The sequence below is a fragment of the Tamandua tetradactyla genome, chromosome 3 (assembly GCF_023851605.1).
Source record: "Tamandua tetradactyla isolate mTamTet1 chromosome 3, mTamTet1.pri, whole genome shotgun sequence".
NCBI classification, from domain to species: Eukaryota; Metazoa; Chordata; class Mammalia; order Pilosa; family Myrmecophagidae; genus Tamandua; species Tamandua tetradactyla.
The window spans coordinates 185,314,091-185,333,842 of record NC_135329.1 but is presented as its reverse complement, the minus strand read 5'-3'; the positions used below and the strand labels follow the sequence as shown (position 1 = coordinate 185,333,842).

At 38.6% G+C, this 19,752-nt stretch overlaps 1 protein-coding gene across 2 annotated transcripts in view; it reads right to left on the bottom strand.

Moving 5' to 3' along the window:
- UNC80 (unc-80 subunit of NALCN channel complex) overlaps positions 1 to 19,752 on the bottom strand; it is a 237,327-nt gene that overhangs the window by 22,706 nt on the left and 194,869 nt on the right. For both annotated transcript variants that reach the window (XM_077154956.1, XM_077154955.1), the window contains 9 exons: positions 18,677 to 18,847; positions 15,447 to 15,539; positions 14,079 to 14,114; positions 13,506 to 13,724; positions 7,291 to 7,491; positions 5,023 to 5,146; positions 3,932 to 4,057; positions 2,593 to 2,716; positions 1,653 to 1,859 (listed from right to left, as the gene is read on the bottom strand). In XM_077154956.1, the coding sequence (XP_077011071.1) occupies positions 1,653 to 1,859; positions 2,593 to 2,716; positions 3,932 to 4,057; positions 5,023 to 5,146; positions 7,291 to 7,491; positions 13,506 to 13,724; positions 14,079 to 14,114; positions 15,447 to 15,539; positions 18,677 to 18,847 (1,301 nt within the window). The remainder of the gene's footprint in view (positions 1 to 1,652; positions 1,860 to 2,592; positions 2,717 to 3,931; positions 4,058 to 5,022; positions 5,147 to 7,290; positions 7,492 to 13,505; positions 13,725 to 14,078; positions 14,115 to 15,446; positions 15,540 to 18,676; positions 18,848 to 19,752) is intronic.

The window sequence follows — 19,752 nt, the reverse complement described above, 5'->3', positions numbered from 1 at the left end:
CTTTTCTCCTGTTATTTGCCCATTGGTCTTCTTTGGGTTTCTGCCATTCTGATTTTCACCTTCACACACCATTAAGCCATCACACAGGCAGTGCAGCAAGGGGCGCAAAGCAAGGACTGCGGTGCAAATGGCTTGGATTCAAATTCTGGCTGGGTCACATATTAACTGTGTGACTTTAGGCAGGTTAATCAAGCTATCTGGGCCTCAGTTTCTTCATTCCTAAAATGAGGATGCTCACTCTGCAGAGTTGTTGTGAGGATGTGAAATGAGGTCATACATATAATGTACAGAAAACATTACTGGATGTATAGTAAGTACTCAAAATAAATGTAAAAACAAATAAAACAAAAGAGGTCCAGCTGCCTGGCCAAATAAGCAAAGGATCCTCCTTCATTAAAAAGGCAGAAAATGGAGAGGCTCGAAAATATTTACTCCTCAAGTGTTTTCTTACATCTTTGTCTCACATGTACAGTCATTTTTCTCCATCATCTTCTGTATAATCCCAAACCTCATGCAGAACACTAGCCAATGTCTGAGCCCTACTTTCTCATGCTCTGGGCAATTGAGGTCCTGGGCACAGGCATCCTTCTATTTCTCCCTCTTTTTTCTGATTGTCTACCACATCATCTTCAACCAACCCCCTGTAAGATGCAGTTCAAACACCTCATGTTCTCCAAACTTCAAGGAACTGTTTTATCGGTGTGTATGCCCGCTTTATACTCCCCACCAAGATCTGCTCTGATGAGCTGAGAAATGTCAGACTTGAACTTTCCCTTTTGGGATTTCCTGTAGCCAGTGCTCCCTATTCTCAGAGTGGTAGCAAGAGGGGTCTTTTCCACCTGGCTCAGTCATCAGGGAAAGGGTCATCACTCCATGGGACAGGGCAAAGTTAAAGGTAGGGACAGAGTAATGGAAACGTAAAAGTTGAAGGGGAAGGTAATTGGCAAGCATATGGGAGGAGAATAAGTCAATTCGCCTTACTAGAGTAAAGATAAAGGTGATTTAAAGATGACATTGCAAGGGAAGAAAAGTAGCTAATAGGGGCCCTGATATATTAGGAAGGCCACTGTGTTGTGCAGGGTGTGGACTGCCCAATTGCAGGGCTTCATTCACAGAGATGGCTGACTAATGAGTCCCTTGAGTTGTGTAATGCAGTGTCCTTTTATACTAAACTGAGTCTGGATCTGGTAACAACTACCAACCCCATTAGTGATCTTGTACTTAGTCAGTAAGGAGGAATCCTTTTAGCAAAACCTTCCTTGCATGCCTGGATTCTCTTAGAAAAACAACCAAGTAATTTAAGCATCATAGATATTAAAAGTACTTTATTTGGGGGCATACGTTTACCGAAGGAAACCAGACTTTTTTGCTAGGGTAATGCTTCTTACTTGCTCCAGGGATTTCTCTAAATACTTTCTGTGTCCTGGTGGATGTACTAACCAACTGTATCTGTATTTATTCATACACACACACACATACACATAAACATATACACATGTATATATATATATATATATATATATATATATATATATATATATATAACATACACATGTAATAATAAATACAAGATAAATATAAAATGTAAGTATTAGACATAAATGTATATATGCAGACACCCCCACCCACCCAGCCCCACACACATTACTCACCCAAGTACGCTGCTTGGCTAGTGGATTCAGCCAGCCCTTCCCTGCGCAAGTCCTTGCCAGCGTCCCCGGGTGTGGAGCAGTGGGCGGGGGAGCTCTCCAACATGAAGTTCTTGCTCCTGGACGTGCTGATGATCCGCGGTGGCAGGAGGACATTAATGACCGTCTGCAGCAGCAGCTGCACCTCGGGTTGCTCCAGCCATGGACTGTCTGAGAGGGCAGAGTTTGGGAGAGGGAAGTGGAAAGAAGAACACGTCAGAAGGTAGGCTTTTCCACATTAGACACACAGTAAAAACCCTCAGTTCTCTTTTCAAATGCGAACTAGAACACCTGAGAAATCTAGGTAGCTCCCCATCAAGTACAGTTTCTCCTATGGACAGAAATAGTGTTCCTGGCACCCGAGTGCTTCCTCCGTAGGGCACCCAGATGTCTGTGTTCTTAGCCAAATACCTGCTTACAAATTCCATTTCCTTGCTTTTCTCTGCTGAAGTACTCATAACATGCTGTCCTTAAATTTGAGATAAAGTGTTCCTAAAAGAAAAATGCCCCTACAAAGGAAGAGTAATACAAATATATTGGAATTTAATAAAAGGCAGGATTTACGCTAAACATAGGGGTAGTAGCTTATAAAATCCATTCGCCTGCCAATTCCCACCTAGCCATACTTCAACTAATACCATTGTTTTAACTGAAAGATGTTCTTCTGATTTTTGAGATGATTTTAAGTAGGATTTATCTTCTAAGAAGTGAAGGAGAGAAACTCTTGTCCCAGGGTGGTTGAACTGAAAAGAAAGAAAAGCTCTACTTTCTAAAGTAACCTTGTTTATCATTCAGATCAACTTCAGTGATGGCCTTTTTTGGGAAAAGGAAAAAGAAATAACAGCCTGTCATTTAAGCAAACACAACAACAATAATAAGTTTCTTTTAGTTAAATTAATCAGACCTTTGCTTCCAGATCCTACTGTGAGCACAAATGGGATGAGCAGATTTAAAAGCATCCCCTCCCTTCGCTCTTGATTGGTGAATGGGGAGATCACATGGCTTAAGGGGAAATCTTCTTTTAAAGCCTGTGCAGCAATAATAAAAAAGAAAAGATTAATTGACCCCCATATCCTTTTAGTATGTTTGTTTTTACACAGCATGACGGAGATGGTGACTTCCCTGCTGGCTTCTCCTGTAAACTATGAGTTCAATTGTCGTCTGTGCAGCATACAAGATTCATTCAAAACTGATACTTTACCATTTGCGTGACATAATTGAGAGCTATAATACCTAAAAAGACAGTAATATCTTAAATATTACAGAAGAAATCATAATGGTGCAAAACAACCATATCCCCCATTAATTTTCTCCATGCTCCCACCAATAAATATTTTAGAGACAAAGGAAAAGGAAGAAAATGAAAACTTGCTATTTGATCTATTTAGTAATTTAAAAGTCTTCTTTCTGACTCCTGCATATGGCCTTCTCCCAGCCACAAAATAACAAGCAATACAGAAATAAAAATGGTCTTTGAACACAGGTTACTATAATGGATCACTAAAGGGATGACATTGTTTCTCTTCTGCATGGCAGCCACAGCTCTTAATCTATCATCTATACATGCTCTGGATGATGAACCGTCAGCCTGGTTGTCAGATAATGGATGGGTCAGTCACCCATTTACATCAGTTGTGTATTTTCCACTGGCCACAGAGTTTCCTGATGATTTATGGCTCTCTAAAATTAGATAACACACAGAAATAGGCGAAGGAATTGGAATTCTGTCCTTTTTGCCTTGGGAGTGATTATTTTAATTTCAAGAAATAAAACAAGTGAGACAATTTTTTAAAAAGCACAATATTCAGCCCATGATCCCTGAGGCAAATTAAGATATTCAAAGTCTAGTGATAACATTGGAAAGAATTTTATATTGCAATTCTTTCTGAAAATAATTTAAAACCAGACTTTGAATACTGCTGCCTCTTCTCTTTAACAATTATGTGATTATCTGTGAACCATTATTTTCCTAAAGTATTTGCACAAATTTTAAATAACTGGAGTGGTTCCTATGGTTGTGGCAAGACTAAATGACTCTGCTATTTTTGAGATCTCAAGAAGAATTACAGAAGCACAACTTAGGGCCAAGCTCAGTGCTGAAGCTCCAAACAAATTTGGAGCTGTTTACATTTATTTTGTTTCACAGATTTTGCCCAGCCTTTGCAGAAAAAAAAGAGAACACCATGATCTGGTGCCTCAACCAACAACGCAATGAGCGTGACAAACAGGTAAGGCAGTCACACCTGTATCTGCAATGCTACAAGCCGGACAACAGCTGTGCTGAAGGGCAGAGGTGGTGAGAGATAAGGGCTGAGATGAAGAAGGGGTAATCCATCAGCAACACTGGAAGGTCCTACCACTCCCATCACCTGAAATACAAAGAGAGCACATGACCAGCCTTGACTATTGCAATTTCATGCAACCGTAGTAGAGGAGTCTCATGTAATAATAATAATGATGATGATGATAATAATAATAAATTGAAGGTTGGGCATGTTACTTTCAATCTTTTCTTCCTTGCCCCCTTCTTTGGAAGGCATGTAATGTCTGGAGTCAGATCGAACATTACACAGAATTCAGCCAAGGTTTTGTAGAATGTTGTTGTATCTAACTATGTAAATAATGAAAGATGAACCAAAAAGCTATTCTAATCAGAGACTGAAAATACTTACTTCTGGATTCAAAGGAATGCAATCAACATTCTTTGATGGAACAAATACTGACAACAGTGATGATGGCAACAGCTCTATTTGCGCTAGGCATTCCAACTACAGATTTATTGCTCAACTAGTTAAGCAGCAGATCCTATTCAATGAAATGTTCTAACATGGTTTCCGCACATTGTACAAAACCTTGTCAGGACCAGACTCTAGATATTACTGAAATAATAAAAAAAGATTTTCTTCACATAAATCTTAGACTGGTCAACTCATGATGTCATTTTGCACTAAAAAAAGAAAATATATATATATATCTTTGCATTTTAACTCTACCCTTACCCCAGACTACCCCAATTTCTAGCCAATTGTGCAGTCTCCACCACCCCACTCTCCAACTGGCAGCCCTCAACTCTCAGCGCAACTTAAAGAGGCAAACTGTCAAAGTAGTGCATGGGAAGTGATACACCAAAACCCCGTCACGCAGTGATGGGCCTCTGTATCTCCCCATGCACCACCCTGAAGTGTACCTCACCATTTTCAGTGTCACCTGAGCCGTCTGTTTTCACGGGTAGGGAGGGGCACAAAGTGGTTGACCTGTAAATCTTCAGTTCAGAGAAGTCAATAGCAGAGTTAAATTTTGCAAAGTTTCATAAGATTGCCACTTGGCTACTCACCAGATTGACACAGACATTGATCAGGGACCTAAGGTGAGGCAGGAAGGATATGATTGGCTGCCTCTGAAGTGTCAAACAAACCCCTTCAATCAAATTGCTGGCAGGCTCCCACTCAACCTGTCGCCTGGAATACAATATAGGAGCCATTAGCAGCTTGGTTCCTTTCTGGAGACCGTCTGAAACAAGTGAATGAGACAGTGATTCTCACACCATCTAAGACAGAATGGGTTTCTGAGACAACAGAATGTTTCACACGGGACGAAGTTTACCCAGGCTGTTCCCAAAGTACAGAGCACACTGGGAGGGGAAGAAGATACTGAAAACGTAGCAGAGGCACTTCTGCCCCACTCGACTAATAAGACAAAATCTATTGAAGAAAAAACAGAGAGGATGAATGGGTTGCATTTTCAGTTTCCTGGTTTTATCTTTGAGGGAGAGTCCTAAGACTATCATTTTAGAAAACCCACCATAGATGTAACTATTCACAGTAGAACTGTATTGACAATTACAGATTTCTGAAATCTATGTATCGGATATACTTGATCCAATCTACTTTTACACCAGACTGCTTCTACTAGGACTTGTGGTTTATTTACTGCCCAAAAGGTCATATTATGAAGAAAACAGCTTATTTAAAAAACATCCTTTCTTGGCCTCCTAAGAAATTATATTCTTTGGCTACTTTTCGTTAGTAGTATAAATGGTGGCATATATAACCCAATTCGATAAACATGGCCTTTTCTGTAATAAAATTCAATTTAACTTATAATTGCTCTAGCACTGAAGGAATCATCCCTTTTGCCCCACACTTTGCCACCACAATAAAATTAACAGGCTGGGCTTTGCTGATACCAATATTAGTTCCATATATTTTCCTGGAGACAATCTGTAAAGCTGTTATTTCCTATCAGGATGAAATATCTACAATTGCAAAATGGAAACGTACTCATCAGAGAGGTTATACTGACATCCCTTATGACTCATGACCAATGTGCTCAAGTAATCCATAGGTCAACACCAGTCAAAATTCTCTTATTGAACTGAAATTTCCTGAAGAGGTTAAATCCAAATTCACAGAAAACTGCCTTTAACTGATCAAGTCTATGCATTAATCCAGAAATCTATTTTTAGAAAGGATAATGTTTGATAATGGATACACTCATATACCAAATGTGCCAGTCTATGGAAATGTTTAACACCTTTAAATACTACATAATTTAAGAGAAAATATTGATTTTAACAAACTCTTGTGAACCAGTGCATTCCTTACAAGACTTTCTCATTTGCTGATCTGTGTAAAAGTTTCATTGGACCATTAAAGAACACAGGAGTATTTTAAGAACAGGCATTTCCAAGTTACTGAAACTAATAACCATGTAATGATCTATAAGTATTAATAACCATAGTACAAAAGAATAACAAACAAACCACCAATTATTAGAAAGAAATCTTTCCATTACTTTTCTTAATAAATCAACAACACCTTATAGTTGCATAATTGCAGAAAAGCACAGGCTAAAACCTGGAAAAGTGCTGACAAACGAAACACTAAGGGCTACAAATTCTTGAGCAGATGTTGCACAGATTTTGGTTTGAGTTTAAAAGGACAGAAAATGCTGTCACAAGTTAGTTGGATCACCAGCATTTATTCGTTGAACTCTCTGCTCATTACGGCTATAGGTTTCTAAAATGGGGTCAGATCTCCAGGTTATAGATGTACACCCATAGAAAGGCTACCAATGGAGACCTGAGCAGAAATTAAGTGGTATAGTATTCATTTAGGGCCACTTTGGACCAAAGTAAAGGTGAAGATTGGGTATTTGTTACTAGCCCTGGGACATTTTTAGCTACTGCTTGGCTGATTATTATAAAGCTTTGCATTTCTCTGAATGGGTACCTAAGTACAGGATATTTTGAGCACTAAGCTCAATTTTCTTCTTTCATAGCTGTTTAATTTAGGCACACCCTACCTTGTATAAAAAAATGATTGAAGGGAACTTATTGGATTTCCTTTGTGCTGCACACGAGGAACACAATAGCAAAAGAATGAATAAATTTTTCATTTCTAACACATTTATTTTGAAAGAAAATGTTATTTATGTAAAATGTAGAACCTGGCACTTACGCATTCATATACATGATAAGCTGCTTGCATATACTAATGGGAAAGTCACTCACTCAACTCCAGACTGATCCACCATCTTAAAAAATGACAAACCTTAATTTTGAGGCTTGCAATATCAGAAGGTAACTAGGAGGCATCCTCACCTCAAAGTAGGCATCTTATGAATTTTGTTGAACATTCTATCCAATCTCTTTAAAATGAGGATAAGAGCCGGCCTCACTGCCTCAGCTGTCCAGTCAGTAATAGGCAGCATCTCCATGATGTAGCGTCGGAGCCCACGGCTCTCCATCGTCTGGGTGTCATATGGTGCCAGCTTCAGAAGGGAGTGCGCAATTTCTGCCAATCTAAAATGATTTTTTTTGGAAGATACTTAGAATACCACAATGTGAGTTTTCCCAAGTGGCCTCGTGCTAATCTTCCCCTTTCAGGACACCAATTCCCTAAACTAAGAAAAATCTTCCCAATACTCTCCATCTCCTGCCTCTTCTTGCATGAACTAATACACTGATAGCTGCACGTGCATATTAACAAAGACTCATACAGTGTTCTAGAGGGTAAATATGAGAGAGCATCTGACGAGAAACTTTAAACCCAGAGAGATTAAGGATAGGCCAAACATAACTAGATAATGTCACTTTTGTATGTGTATACAGATATATATAGATACACACACACACATATATATCACATATACATACAAAAGGTACATATGTATGTAAAAAAGAACATGAATTTTCATGTACAATAAAATCACTAAGGGCGGTGCGACGGTGGTGCAGTGGCAGAGTTCTCCCCTGCCATGCCAGAGACCCGGGTTCAATTCTCGGTGCCTGTCCATGCAAAAAAAAAAAAAAAAAAATCACTAGTATCAAATGTCCAAACAATGAGGCTTCACAGCTCCCTCACTGCCAATAGAAAGGTCAAAGGTAACTTATAAAAAAGAGGTACTGATTGTTACTGCAACTCAGGGAGTTCAAACTCCATTTCTAATTCCCTCCATCAAAACATCCTCACATGGATCCTTCTGCTCTGCTGAGACTCTTCGTGTAATCAGCCTAACTGAACTGTCTAGACAGCTCTGGAATTGGTTGCCTCCACCTGTCGGATTTCCCTCCTCAGTCACACAGAGAAGATGGCCACAGCGCAAGTAACTGGACCTAGGTCCACGCTCAATGACCTAAGCGTGGGATTTTCTGAAGAAGAATTGGCCTTCAGGACTGATTGTGCAAATGGGGTTTCTGGTAAATAAAATAAGTAAGTAATCTTCAAAGCCAGACATGGGTTACCAATTTCCAGATATACTGATAAAATGTAATACAGAGCTTTAAAGCCAATTAAATCTTATTTGGGACGAATAAAGCATTTCACAATTTTACAATGCCTCACTGCAAATATTGCTGAGTAGATGCCAAATGTGTATATTTTGCAATACACAACTGGACTCATTCATGGAATTATCGTTCAGATTTGCCATGGAATGCAGGATAGGGAAATTCTGATGGAGAAGGGGAACTGAGAGGCCCAGTGTTGCCAGGAGTACAGGAGTGAATACACTAAGTGTTTTCAGGACTGTTACTAAAAAAAAGGGAGAATTGAGAGAAAAGGGTGGCATAAATAAGCTTTTCCATTTTTCTCTAAAGAAAGTTTGCCTTGGAAAGTCCTGAAGATGATCTTCTTAGAGTCACAGAATCTCAGGGTTGAAAGAGACCTTAAGAGTCCTTTAGGCGGTGGGGTTTCATATGCTGGGTCCCTGCCTGGCTGCTCAGTATTATTTTTAAAAACATAGTTGAAGGTAAAACTACAGAATAGTTCCCAGGCTCCATCCAAGAGCTAATGAACGGGAATCTCCAAGGGTTAGACCCAGAAATAAGTAAAACATTTTGGAAAATTTCATACATATACAAAGTAGGTGGGTGAATACATAATGGACATCCCATGAGCCCATCACCCAGCTTCAATAATTATCAATTAATGGCCACTTATTTCATCTCAATCACTCCCTTCAGCCCTCACTCTGGACAAGTCTGAAGTACATTCCAAGCATCGTATCATTTTACCCATATGAATTTCAGTACATTCTCTAAAGATTAAGGTCTCTTTAAAAAATTTACAATATCATTACATCTAACAAATTAAAATAAATCTTTTTAAAAATCAAATATCCAGTTAATTTTCAAAATTCTCACACTATCTCATAATTTTTAATAAACATTTTTTTTGAAATCAGAGCTCAAACAAGGCACATAAACTTCTATTCATTGATATGTTTTTAATCATAATTTATAGGTTCTCTGTATTCTGCTCTTTTTTTTTTTTTTACCAACTTACAATTTATTTGTTGTAAAAATCACCTGTTTGTTCTTTAGAGTTTCCCACTCTGGAATTTGTTAATTGCATCTCTATGGTGTCATTTAATAAGTCCCACACCCTCCTCATATTTAATTCAATTGATAGTTATATTCAGATGCTAGATAAGCTTGAGTTTCTCAGTTTGCGTTTCTGACAATATTTTACCACAGGTGGTGTGTACTTCAAAAGGAGGTACATGATTCTGGGTTGTTACTCCTTTTCTGAAGCTAGTTGCCATCTGTGGATTGATCCATTACTTCATTAGGGGCCAAACAATGGTAAAATTGTATCATCTCTTTTCTCATGTATAATAATTATAGGACATTAAAAAGAAAGCTTCCTTTTGACTATTACAAAAGACAGGAAAGGCAGGATAAATGCTTGAAGGGATCTATAGTTTAAGAGCTTCCCAGGAATAGAAAATTCACTACCACACAAGGCAGCTCATTTAAATTTGGAATTCTACAGTGTGGGGAGCTCTCCTCATGTGAATCCACAAATTCCTTTCAGTTTCTTCCTACTGGGGCTAATTCTGGAAGCCCAAATCAATCCATCTTCTCCATGGCAATCCATCATTATCAAGAGATAGCTTCTGTCTCTTAACTCTACTACTTTCTTCTCTCCATACTGAAAATTCACGTAGTTCTGGAAATTGTGTGTGTACATGCATACTTTAAAGAAGTAATTTTAATCAACCTGCGTACTTTTTTTTTCTTTCTCATAAATGTGGCATATAGAAAATAATTCCTTATTTTTAAGGTGGTTTGTGTGACAGATAAAGGTATGCCCATGCACACATATTTCTCCTTTTCCCTGGTTAAAGTTATTTTACAGATACATTGAAAATATTTGAGAAATAGTCTGTCTATTTTAAGCTGAGAAAAACTTATACCTGAATTTCAGAGTCATTTTATGGATTACTACTTGAATTTCTCCAATCCCTAGTTACGTTATAAGATGCATTTGCATAGAACATAAAACAAAATTTTCCTTTCATATAGTCTTTTCTATATGAATAATCTCTTGGTAATAAACATTTCTATGATCTTTTATTAATGAGAGCATAGGATGTTTTCCTATTGAGAGAGAGAGAGAATTTGTGGATCCCACTACCCTGTTTTTGGCAGCTCTGAGTTGGGCAAATGATGCAATGAATTCTTTTAGGGCAGAGACTCTATCTAATCAAGAAAATGTTCCCTGAGAGCCTTGTACTCAACTGTATAGTCTGCAAATGCAGGAATAAATATTGCCTCAGCACTGCTTCTTGGCTCTTTGGCTCAGATAACATTCTTCCTGCAAATATCTCCTTTATCTTTTATATTATTCTTTTTCTCTTTTTATCACCCCTCTTTTCATTACCCATTCTTATTACTTCAAATATCACCTCTGCACCCACAGTTCCCAAATTTATATATTTAACTCTTTCTCCTACATATATCTAAATGTGTACTTAATTTGTAAGAGAAAACCACAATTATACCCTTTGCTTGGTGGAAGTTCAGTGCAAAAGGACATGCCTCTTGCTCAGCCACACAGAATCTCTCTGTTTGGCCAGAGAATATGGCAGGGACAACTTTATCAAAAGCTTGTTGTGAGAAATTGTATTAATAGAGGGCATAGTCTAAATATTCCTTGGGTAGTACATTTTTTTTCACCCTCCTATAAACCTAGGCCATCAAATAACTGCTCCTGAATAACATTATCCTGGCTTGAGATGGGTTGCTTTTGCTGATTGCATTATGACATTATGCTACCTTTCTATCCTGAGAGGCATTCAGCCATCTGGAACTGGCACTTCTATCTACTGCAGGGATGGGTCAAGGACGTTGTCCACCACACTGCTTTCCTTTTAACAAACACCAACAAGGAGACGTGTCTTATTCTTCGTATTTTTTTTTTAAAAAAGCAATGTTTCACTAAAGGGTTGATGGTTTTTACTTTATTGACTTCATGATTTTTTTTTTTGGCATGGGCAGGCTCAGGGAATCGGACCCGGGACTCTGGCGTGGCAGGTGAGAATTCTGGACTCTATGATTCTTCAGTTCATAATTTTCCCCTCATTGTTCTGATAGCTCAAGAGCTCAGAGTCAAATTTTTTTATTCAAATATATCATCTAATATGATCAAATTATACCTATTTCCTGCGCTAATCTTATCACAAACATTATTTCCCTGCTCATTTTTCACATTGTTATAACTCCCTTGTTTGTATACTTTATCCATTTGTATAATATAATTTTTCTAAGTTGCCTTAAATCCTTTGTAAAATGATAAATACATAAATACACACCTGATTATAGTACTCGCAACAAAACAGCATTATAATTATTTTCTTAAGTCTGCCTTTTGCATTGGACTGTGAGGATCAGATTTTATTTTTTGATTGTTTACATCCCCAGTATCCAGCATAATATTTGGATCATTCTCATTAACATTACCATCTCTTGGGCCCTTTATCTGTGCCAGGCACTGAGTTCAATCAACTTTTATAGTTCATTTAACCTTTAAGAGGTCGTGGCCTCTAGAGGGAGCTCCAGGCTCCTCTCACTTAGTCTCCTTCCTCCAAACCCCTAAAGAGATGTGTGCTACTAACAGTTAATTTATGGGATATTTATTTACTAACGCGTGATTTCTCGCTCTCTCTCAACCCTGCCCCCCTGCCCCCCGCCCCCCGTCGGTCTCTAGGAAACTTTCCCCCTTTCTCCCACAAAATGGCTGTTACTGATTTTCTGATTCTGGGAATGTGACACTTCTCTGTTACAGAGTAACTTACGTCAGTTAGAGATGAATAGTGTAAAAGGAAAGGGAAGGACCCACTGTCAGTGACTTGCTATGGCAGCAGCATCTGAACATGTCAAACTTTCCTCCCCTTTCCCTGCAGCCTCCTATCTCGGAGCTGAAATTCTCGTGTGTGAAAAGCTCTTCCCCATTACTGAACAGCAGTGAGTGTGAACATTTGGGAGCCTCCGGAGTTCTCCAGGGCTTTACTTAGTGTGTGCCCACAACTCAAAGAATGTGACACGAGCCTGGGAGGAGGAAAAGCCTGTGTTCTCTCTATCTATCCTTTCAGTTTCCTCACTTAGTATTGTCTAAACTTAAAGTATGGTTTTAAGAAAAAAGTCAACACTCTGCAAATTTGCATGGCATGGCATATTGCAACACTATTGTTAAATGCTTAGAACCTAACTCTACCTTTAGCTTTATTACCCCAGATCTGAAAACAAGCTTCTCTGGGATCACGTTCCTTTTCAGGAGCTGGAAACAACACAAACACTGTCCTGATCCTTGGAGTAACGTGTGCAATGGAAACTCCATAGGAATAAAGCAATCTGAGTGCATAGAGATGCAATTCTGGGGCCTCTCTCTGGCATACCAGGAGTAAAATTGGTAAAAATAAATATGACTGGCCTAAGCCAATTAAGAATTTTTATCAGGACACTTTTTAAAACTATGGAAGGGTATCATGCACAATGAGTGTAAGGGGTCTCAGGCCTAAGAAAACTGTGGACACAAGTTGAAATGGCTCACTTCTTTGCAGGGATCATTGCTGAGTTCTTACATAGCCCAAGAGTAGATTAAGTCTGCAAGCATAAATTAGTAACACATTTTTCAAGTAAAATACTAGAAAGGAAACATTGGATTCCCGTAAAAGTTTAGACACTGGGTTGTAAATGGTACTTGGAGGAATGCTACTTTTCTAAAAATTCAAGGGATGAAATTTCCCTTTTGCTCTCTTTTATTGAGGAGCAAATATATGGACTGTGCTTTTCTGTTTAAGCACAATTTCCCCATCCATCCAGACATCCTTTTTCTTTCTTTTTTTTTTTTTTTTGATACACTTGACATTCACTTTCCCAGAGAATCCTATCAGGTATACATCCAAGCCACAGGAAACAAATCATTCTGAAAATTCCAGATTTTTTTTTTTTTTATCCTGGTGACACTCCCACACCTAGACACTTGGCCCAAGATGTGTTCACACTTGGGACGGGGACAGCAGGGATGATACCTCATGTGAGACTTCACGTCCAGCAGCTCCAGGGCAGTGACCCGTGGTTCCCCAGCCAGGTTCTGCAGGATCTTCAGCCTGGGCCCACAGTGCTTATAGAATTCAGTGCAAATGTTCAGCAGGGACTCCCGGGGCCTTCGGAACTCCTCCCGAGCAATCCGTTCATCTAATTCCTCTCTGGGAAGACCTTGCCCTTCCTCCAGCAAGTGAAGGTTTTCCCTAGGAAATGATAAAAGTTTCACTGGGGAAGAGTAGGGGGAAGGCTGCAAAGGCACGTGTAACTGTGAGAGGAGGGATCACACTGAGGAAAATGTACGATTCCTGATGAGTGAGTGAATCAGTGGGCAGGGTCTAGGAGAACCCGACCTTCTTGGATAAAGAAAGCTTATCAGCCCGGAAGAGACTGTCTCCCAAATTGGAGTAGCTTTTCATAAGCCACTTCCGGAGGATTTGCCTGGAAAAAGTACGCCATGCCTCAAGTAAATTAAATCCCAGGGAACCATAATCCAGCGCAAAAGGCAATCATCATAAGATGTCAGCGTTGGGATAACATTTGGACAAGTATTCCTGTACCTGATAAAGTGCAGTTTGGCTCCTTGTTCCTGGTATCTACAAGTCAGAAAAACAATTAATCAGGGCAAGAATAGGGTCCTTTAGTGGAGCTTCTTATATGCTGTTTTTTCCTTTTCTTCTTCTTATAGACTTTTAAATGAAAAGGCCTTGAAGCTACATAGTTTGATAAATTTTACAAATAACACAATTAATCCTAAAATATAAAATCTTTCATTTGGCTGCCACATATGCTACAATTGTACCTGCTATGAAAGGTCTTTTACAGCCACACTGAATAAAGGCATATCATATAAAAATAAATATGAACTCACGGAATATAGCCCCCAAAAAGAATTTTTTAAAACTTTGAAAGCAGAGTAAATCTAAGTTATGCATAGGTGTGTACAGGAAGAAACAAGCTGACTTCAATTCTGTAGACTTATTGCTTTATGATATTGAAAATAGCACTCTAAAAGCCCTCTTTTTCCATGTGCACCATGTAGTAGTTACACCTAGCCCAACGTACCTAGAGGTATCCCGAAATATCTCTAAAACTATAATAATTTTTCTTTAATAAAAGAAACTGAAGCATGAATCAATCAATGCATTAGAAAATTTATACTTTGGAGGTTTTTTTTTCTAATTTTAATATGAGCGTATATGATGAGCAAGGAACTAATTTTATGTAAATAATGATACACACTTAAAAATGTGCTCCAGAGAGAGTGGGAAATTATTTAGTTTCTTCTTCAGTGGCCTCCCTGCTAACTACTCTATAATGGGCAAAAGTAAATTTTTCTTAAGCTGATTTTGGCTTTGCATTATCTTAAACTTTCCTTGAAGGAGAAAGCTCATTAAACTTTTGTGCCTTAGAATACATAGTGGTTACCATGAATACAATGAAGCAGGTGAAATATTAACTAGTATAGTCAATGTTTGAGTTAAACCAAAATAAGATAAGGAGATTGAGTCAACAACTATGAAAGCATCATTTGAGGATGTGAGTCAAAGTTTGTTTGAAATGTCAGTAGAAAATCTGTTCAAAGAAAATTGACTCTAGAAACCACTTCCTGATTATAGTTCAGTTGCCTTTTCCTTAGAAGCAAATCAAACAATACTGGAATAGTTAAAGGACCACCTAGAAGGCCAAAATTCTAGCATGCTCATGCAAACAAACCAACACAAATGCCAATTTATAAAGGTGGTTTACGTTTTCTCTTGGACAATTGCAAAAGAGACCTTAAGTGTATTTTTATAACTCTAAACTCCGATCTTTTTTTTCTTTTCCTTGGGGATTTTCACAGTTAATATTGACAGTTTTCAGGATTCCCCCCATTCCTGACAGTATGAAACTGAGAAGTCATGGAAGAATAAGTGCCAGTGAATTACCTGGTGTTTACCCCAGAGGACATGGTGTGGTTGGCTGTGGTGGTTCCTTTATGACCTTGGTCACACCTGCTCATCTGAGGGGCTGTCATGGGCCTATAAGAACAGAAATAACCACAATCACAAAATGGCAACAATGAGATGGAAACATTCATGAAATCCTCAAGTTACCGAAGCTCTTAAAAAGACAGGCTGTCCAGCTTTGTGTTTTTCTGTAATACTCTTTGTGTGTGTGGGCGTGTGCGTGTGTGTGTGTTCTGAAACACACTTTAATGGGAAAACTGAATCCAAAGGGTCTATAAATTCAACATGATTTAAGTTCTTTCACTTCTTGGTTCTGAGTAATAAACTGTAAATCTTTAAATAAGACATTTATGAAATCAGACTTCTATGTCTGTACTGATTAGATAAGAGCTGAGAACTCACTCTTAGATTCTAAATGTACAAGACAGTTAACCACACTAGATAATAAGTAAAAGGGAAAAATGTACATACTACTTTGGCTACCTATACCATAATCAATCATTGTATTTTTTTGAGTAAATACTAAAGATGGAAAGAACCCTTCCAGTCAAAATTATACATAAGGGAACCCAGGTAAATGAGGAAATTAGTATCTATTATAAGTTGGACATTTAGATACTTAATAATAGATTTGAACCATCTCATTGAATATCTACAAGGTTTACTTTACATATTTTAAGCTATACCATTGTACTAGTATCTGAGACAAGGAAGGGATGCTGCAGTTTTCCAAAGCAATTGTATTTTGGGGGAAAACATGGGCAGGGAATCAAACCCAGGTCTCCCACATGGCAGGCAAGCATTCTACTACTGAACTACCCATGTACCTCTGAAAGCAATTATTTTTATGACCTCTTTAAGGCTTGCTTCTAAGTTACTCATTTTTGGTATGCTGGGTGTGGTTAGACAGTAATTAACCTTCTCACAGTCATACCAAATCTTCTCTTCTTGTGCCGCATAATGAGACAGAACTTTAAGATGGCCCTCAAGACACCAACTCTCCCTCTCTGTGTTGTCACCCCAATAATTATGTTGGACTATATGGCAAAAGGGAAAAAATCCTGTGGCCCTAATGTAATCATACCAGTCCTTTAAAATCAGAGAGTTTCTCGGTTGAGGGCAGAGAGATTCAATATTTGAAAAGGATTTGAGGCCCTACAGCTGACTGGAAGATGGAGGCATGTAGGTGGCTTCGAGAAGCCATCCAGCAAGGAAACAAGGGCCTCAGATGGAACTGGATTCTACCAAAACTTTTGAATGAGCTTGGAAACCCATTCATCTCTAGAGCCTTCAAAAAAGAATCCAGCCTGATGGATACCTCAGATTCAGTCTTGTAAGACCCTGGGAAGAGAAATATGCCTGGACTTCTGGCCAACAGTACTGTGAGATAATAAATGGATTTTACATTCATCCTCTATATTTGTGGTAATATATTATGTAAAAATGAAAAAGAATAATTTTTAATAAACTTGTGTATTACTATTAATAGAATTGTTCATTATTTTCATGAGATAAAGAAAACATGAATGTAAAAGTGAAAAGGATTTTTTTTTTAATTTTCTTTCTGCGAAAACAGTGAAGCCAATTCTATTGTGAATAGTTACTACCAACCAATAAGGCTAGTCTTTCCCTCCAACAAAAGAATGTTACATGCTCTGGAATATTTTAACTGCTTCAGGATGAGTTCTAAAGCCACAGAATGTTAAATGCCAGAGCTTTGCCAGAACTCTTTATGAAAATTGGGATAAATCTCTGTTGGATAAGTTAGTTGTCTTATGCTTACAAAATGGGATAGAAAGAATGAGTACTAGGAGGAGAAATAACTGAAGCGGTACAAGGGAAACATGGACCGATTTCCCTCCTTTAGTTGCAGGAAAAGGCCAGCGGGTGCAGAAGGAAGATGGTAAATCGTATATTTTTTCCTTAGGATGCTCTTCCTTCCAGGACCTTCATGAAATTATCCACAAAGTTTTGGGCCTATTTCCCTTTGGAACAGATAATCTGGTATGTCTCCTTATTCTACCCCTTCCTATTTCTTCAGTTCAGGTATATATTAGCATCCTAATATAAATACATATATTATATATATATTATATATAGCATTATATAGTCTACCCAAGTGATAGTGCTAGCCTAGCCAAGGCTTTCAGGATATATTCTGCTGGCCTAGGCTGGCAATATGGCTCACTTTCTCACTTGCTGGTACGTGCTGGCAAAGTCCTTTCTGAGCTGAGGGGATTTAGCTAAATCCTCTCACCAACAAAGCTAGATATTTCTGGGGAGGTTGGTGCTTTTGGCAGGAGGCGGGTAAAGCATACACAGAATTTTGAGCTAAGGATACAGTGCTTTTGACTGGACACACACAGTATGGCCATGTGGACTGAAGCCGCAAAGACACGAACCCAGGAAGAAGCCTTAGTCTCCCATTCCACCCTGGGAGGAATATCTCTTTCCAGCTAATTTCAGATTGGAAATGGAGAAGGGAAGCCAATATTTTACAAAGTTCTAGCATCCATCTTCCCCACCCCTCCCACTCTGTCTTTTGGTCCATCTAGAGCCTCTCTGCCTAATTGACAGAGCAAAGTCTTCTGCTTCTGTACCTAAGTATCGTGTGGCAAAGGCTAAGTTCTGGAACGCTGTTTAGGGCTGGACTCTGATGCCAATTTATCTTTCCATTCCCAAATTCCTCAACCCTTTCTCCCTACACTGTTCAGTCTTTTTCCAAAGTGAATCTGTTCATTCTAGCATTCGCCTAAATGCAGTTTATGTTTATTATGTAGTTTCTGAAATTATAGTATAAAAACCTCTTCACACAATGAAATAATAAAAAGATGCTTATTTGGAATTGCAGACATTTCATGTCTCATAAAATAATATGATAACTAATAAAAATGTGAGTCACAAACATTTTCATATTTACTAAGCCGGCCCTTTTACAAAAAAATTTGTTTACCACTGGGTTAAAACCACCAGGAAGCTATCAGCAAGCCATATCCAAATGTCTGCTTAGTAATCATGGTGGAAATATTATTATCATAATTATTATTATTATTGCTATTATTTGGAGAACGTAGCACTATATATCCAAACAATGTAGGGAATATTTGCATTTATGAGTCATAAAGGGCTGAGTTATCACATTTTCCCTTCTTCCTTTCAGTAGATACCTACAATCTGTGGCTGGGGGATGTTTCTGCCAATGGGATTACCTGGTAAGAACCTCAACACTGTACAGAAGAGCCTGCAGGGATGTGGCAAGAGCAGCTGTGGCAGCAATCTCCTCTCGGGCAGCAGGTACAGTCTCTACCTGTGATGTCTGCCTCTTCAGCTTTTGTAGGTAACATGGGACTAAAGCTTCCAAGACCATCAGCATCTGAAGACTTCAAACAACAGAGAGGAAACCAAGTCACATCTTACATTGCACATTTGTGGCTGCGCCATATTTAGGATCTTGGAAAAATGAAAAGCCCCTAGAGAGATGATGCACTCTCAGCCCCCTTCCCACTCCATCTAAGTCAGGAATAGTAAAAGATGCTGGCACTCCTGACCAACAGTAATTAATTAATTATTTGAGCATCTGCCAAAAGGTAATATCCTGTCTTTAGGAAATATGTGATTTAACCAGGGAAATTAGCCATGTATAAAAAGATTGATAGAATAACAGACTTATAGTGGGTAGAGATATACAGTCTATCTAGGGGCAGGGGCCTCAGAATCATCACCAAAGCTTCAGTTCAGGAATTTGCTGAGAGTGATTTTTCCAGCTTAAACAAATTTGGGACAATGTAAAACCCTTGCCAAAGAGGCAGGCTTCCTAAGGTTTAGGCAATTTCATAACAATTGTCTAGGGAAACAGCCTTTGTGAGACAGGTCTGAAAATGAGTGAACACATTCAGATGATATAGCCCACAATCAATTTAGTATTGGAGTGTTAGAAACATCAGTTCAAAGGAAGGTAGAAATGAAATGGTTATTGTGTAAGGGTGGATTCCCCTGCGACACCCCCCCCAACTGTAAATGCATAAGACTAACATAAACATTTGTTGGGAGATTTTTCCCAAATGGATTTAAGTTCACACATTGTGGATCCCAGAGAACTGACACTGACAGTGACTGATCCTGGAGATCTTGAAAACAACATTTTCTTTGATCCATTCTCCCTATACATACCAGTAGGTTTCGGCTATGGTCGTTATCAATATTGAGAATGATTTCTACTAATATTATTTTGCCTAGGATAAGTGCTCTATAGAAAAGTATGCTGGTTTGAAGCTATTATGTACCC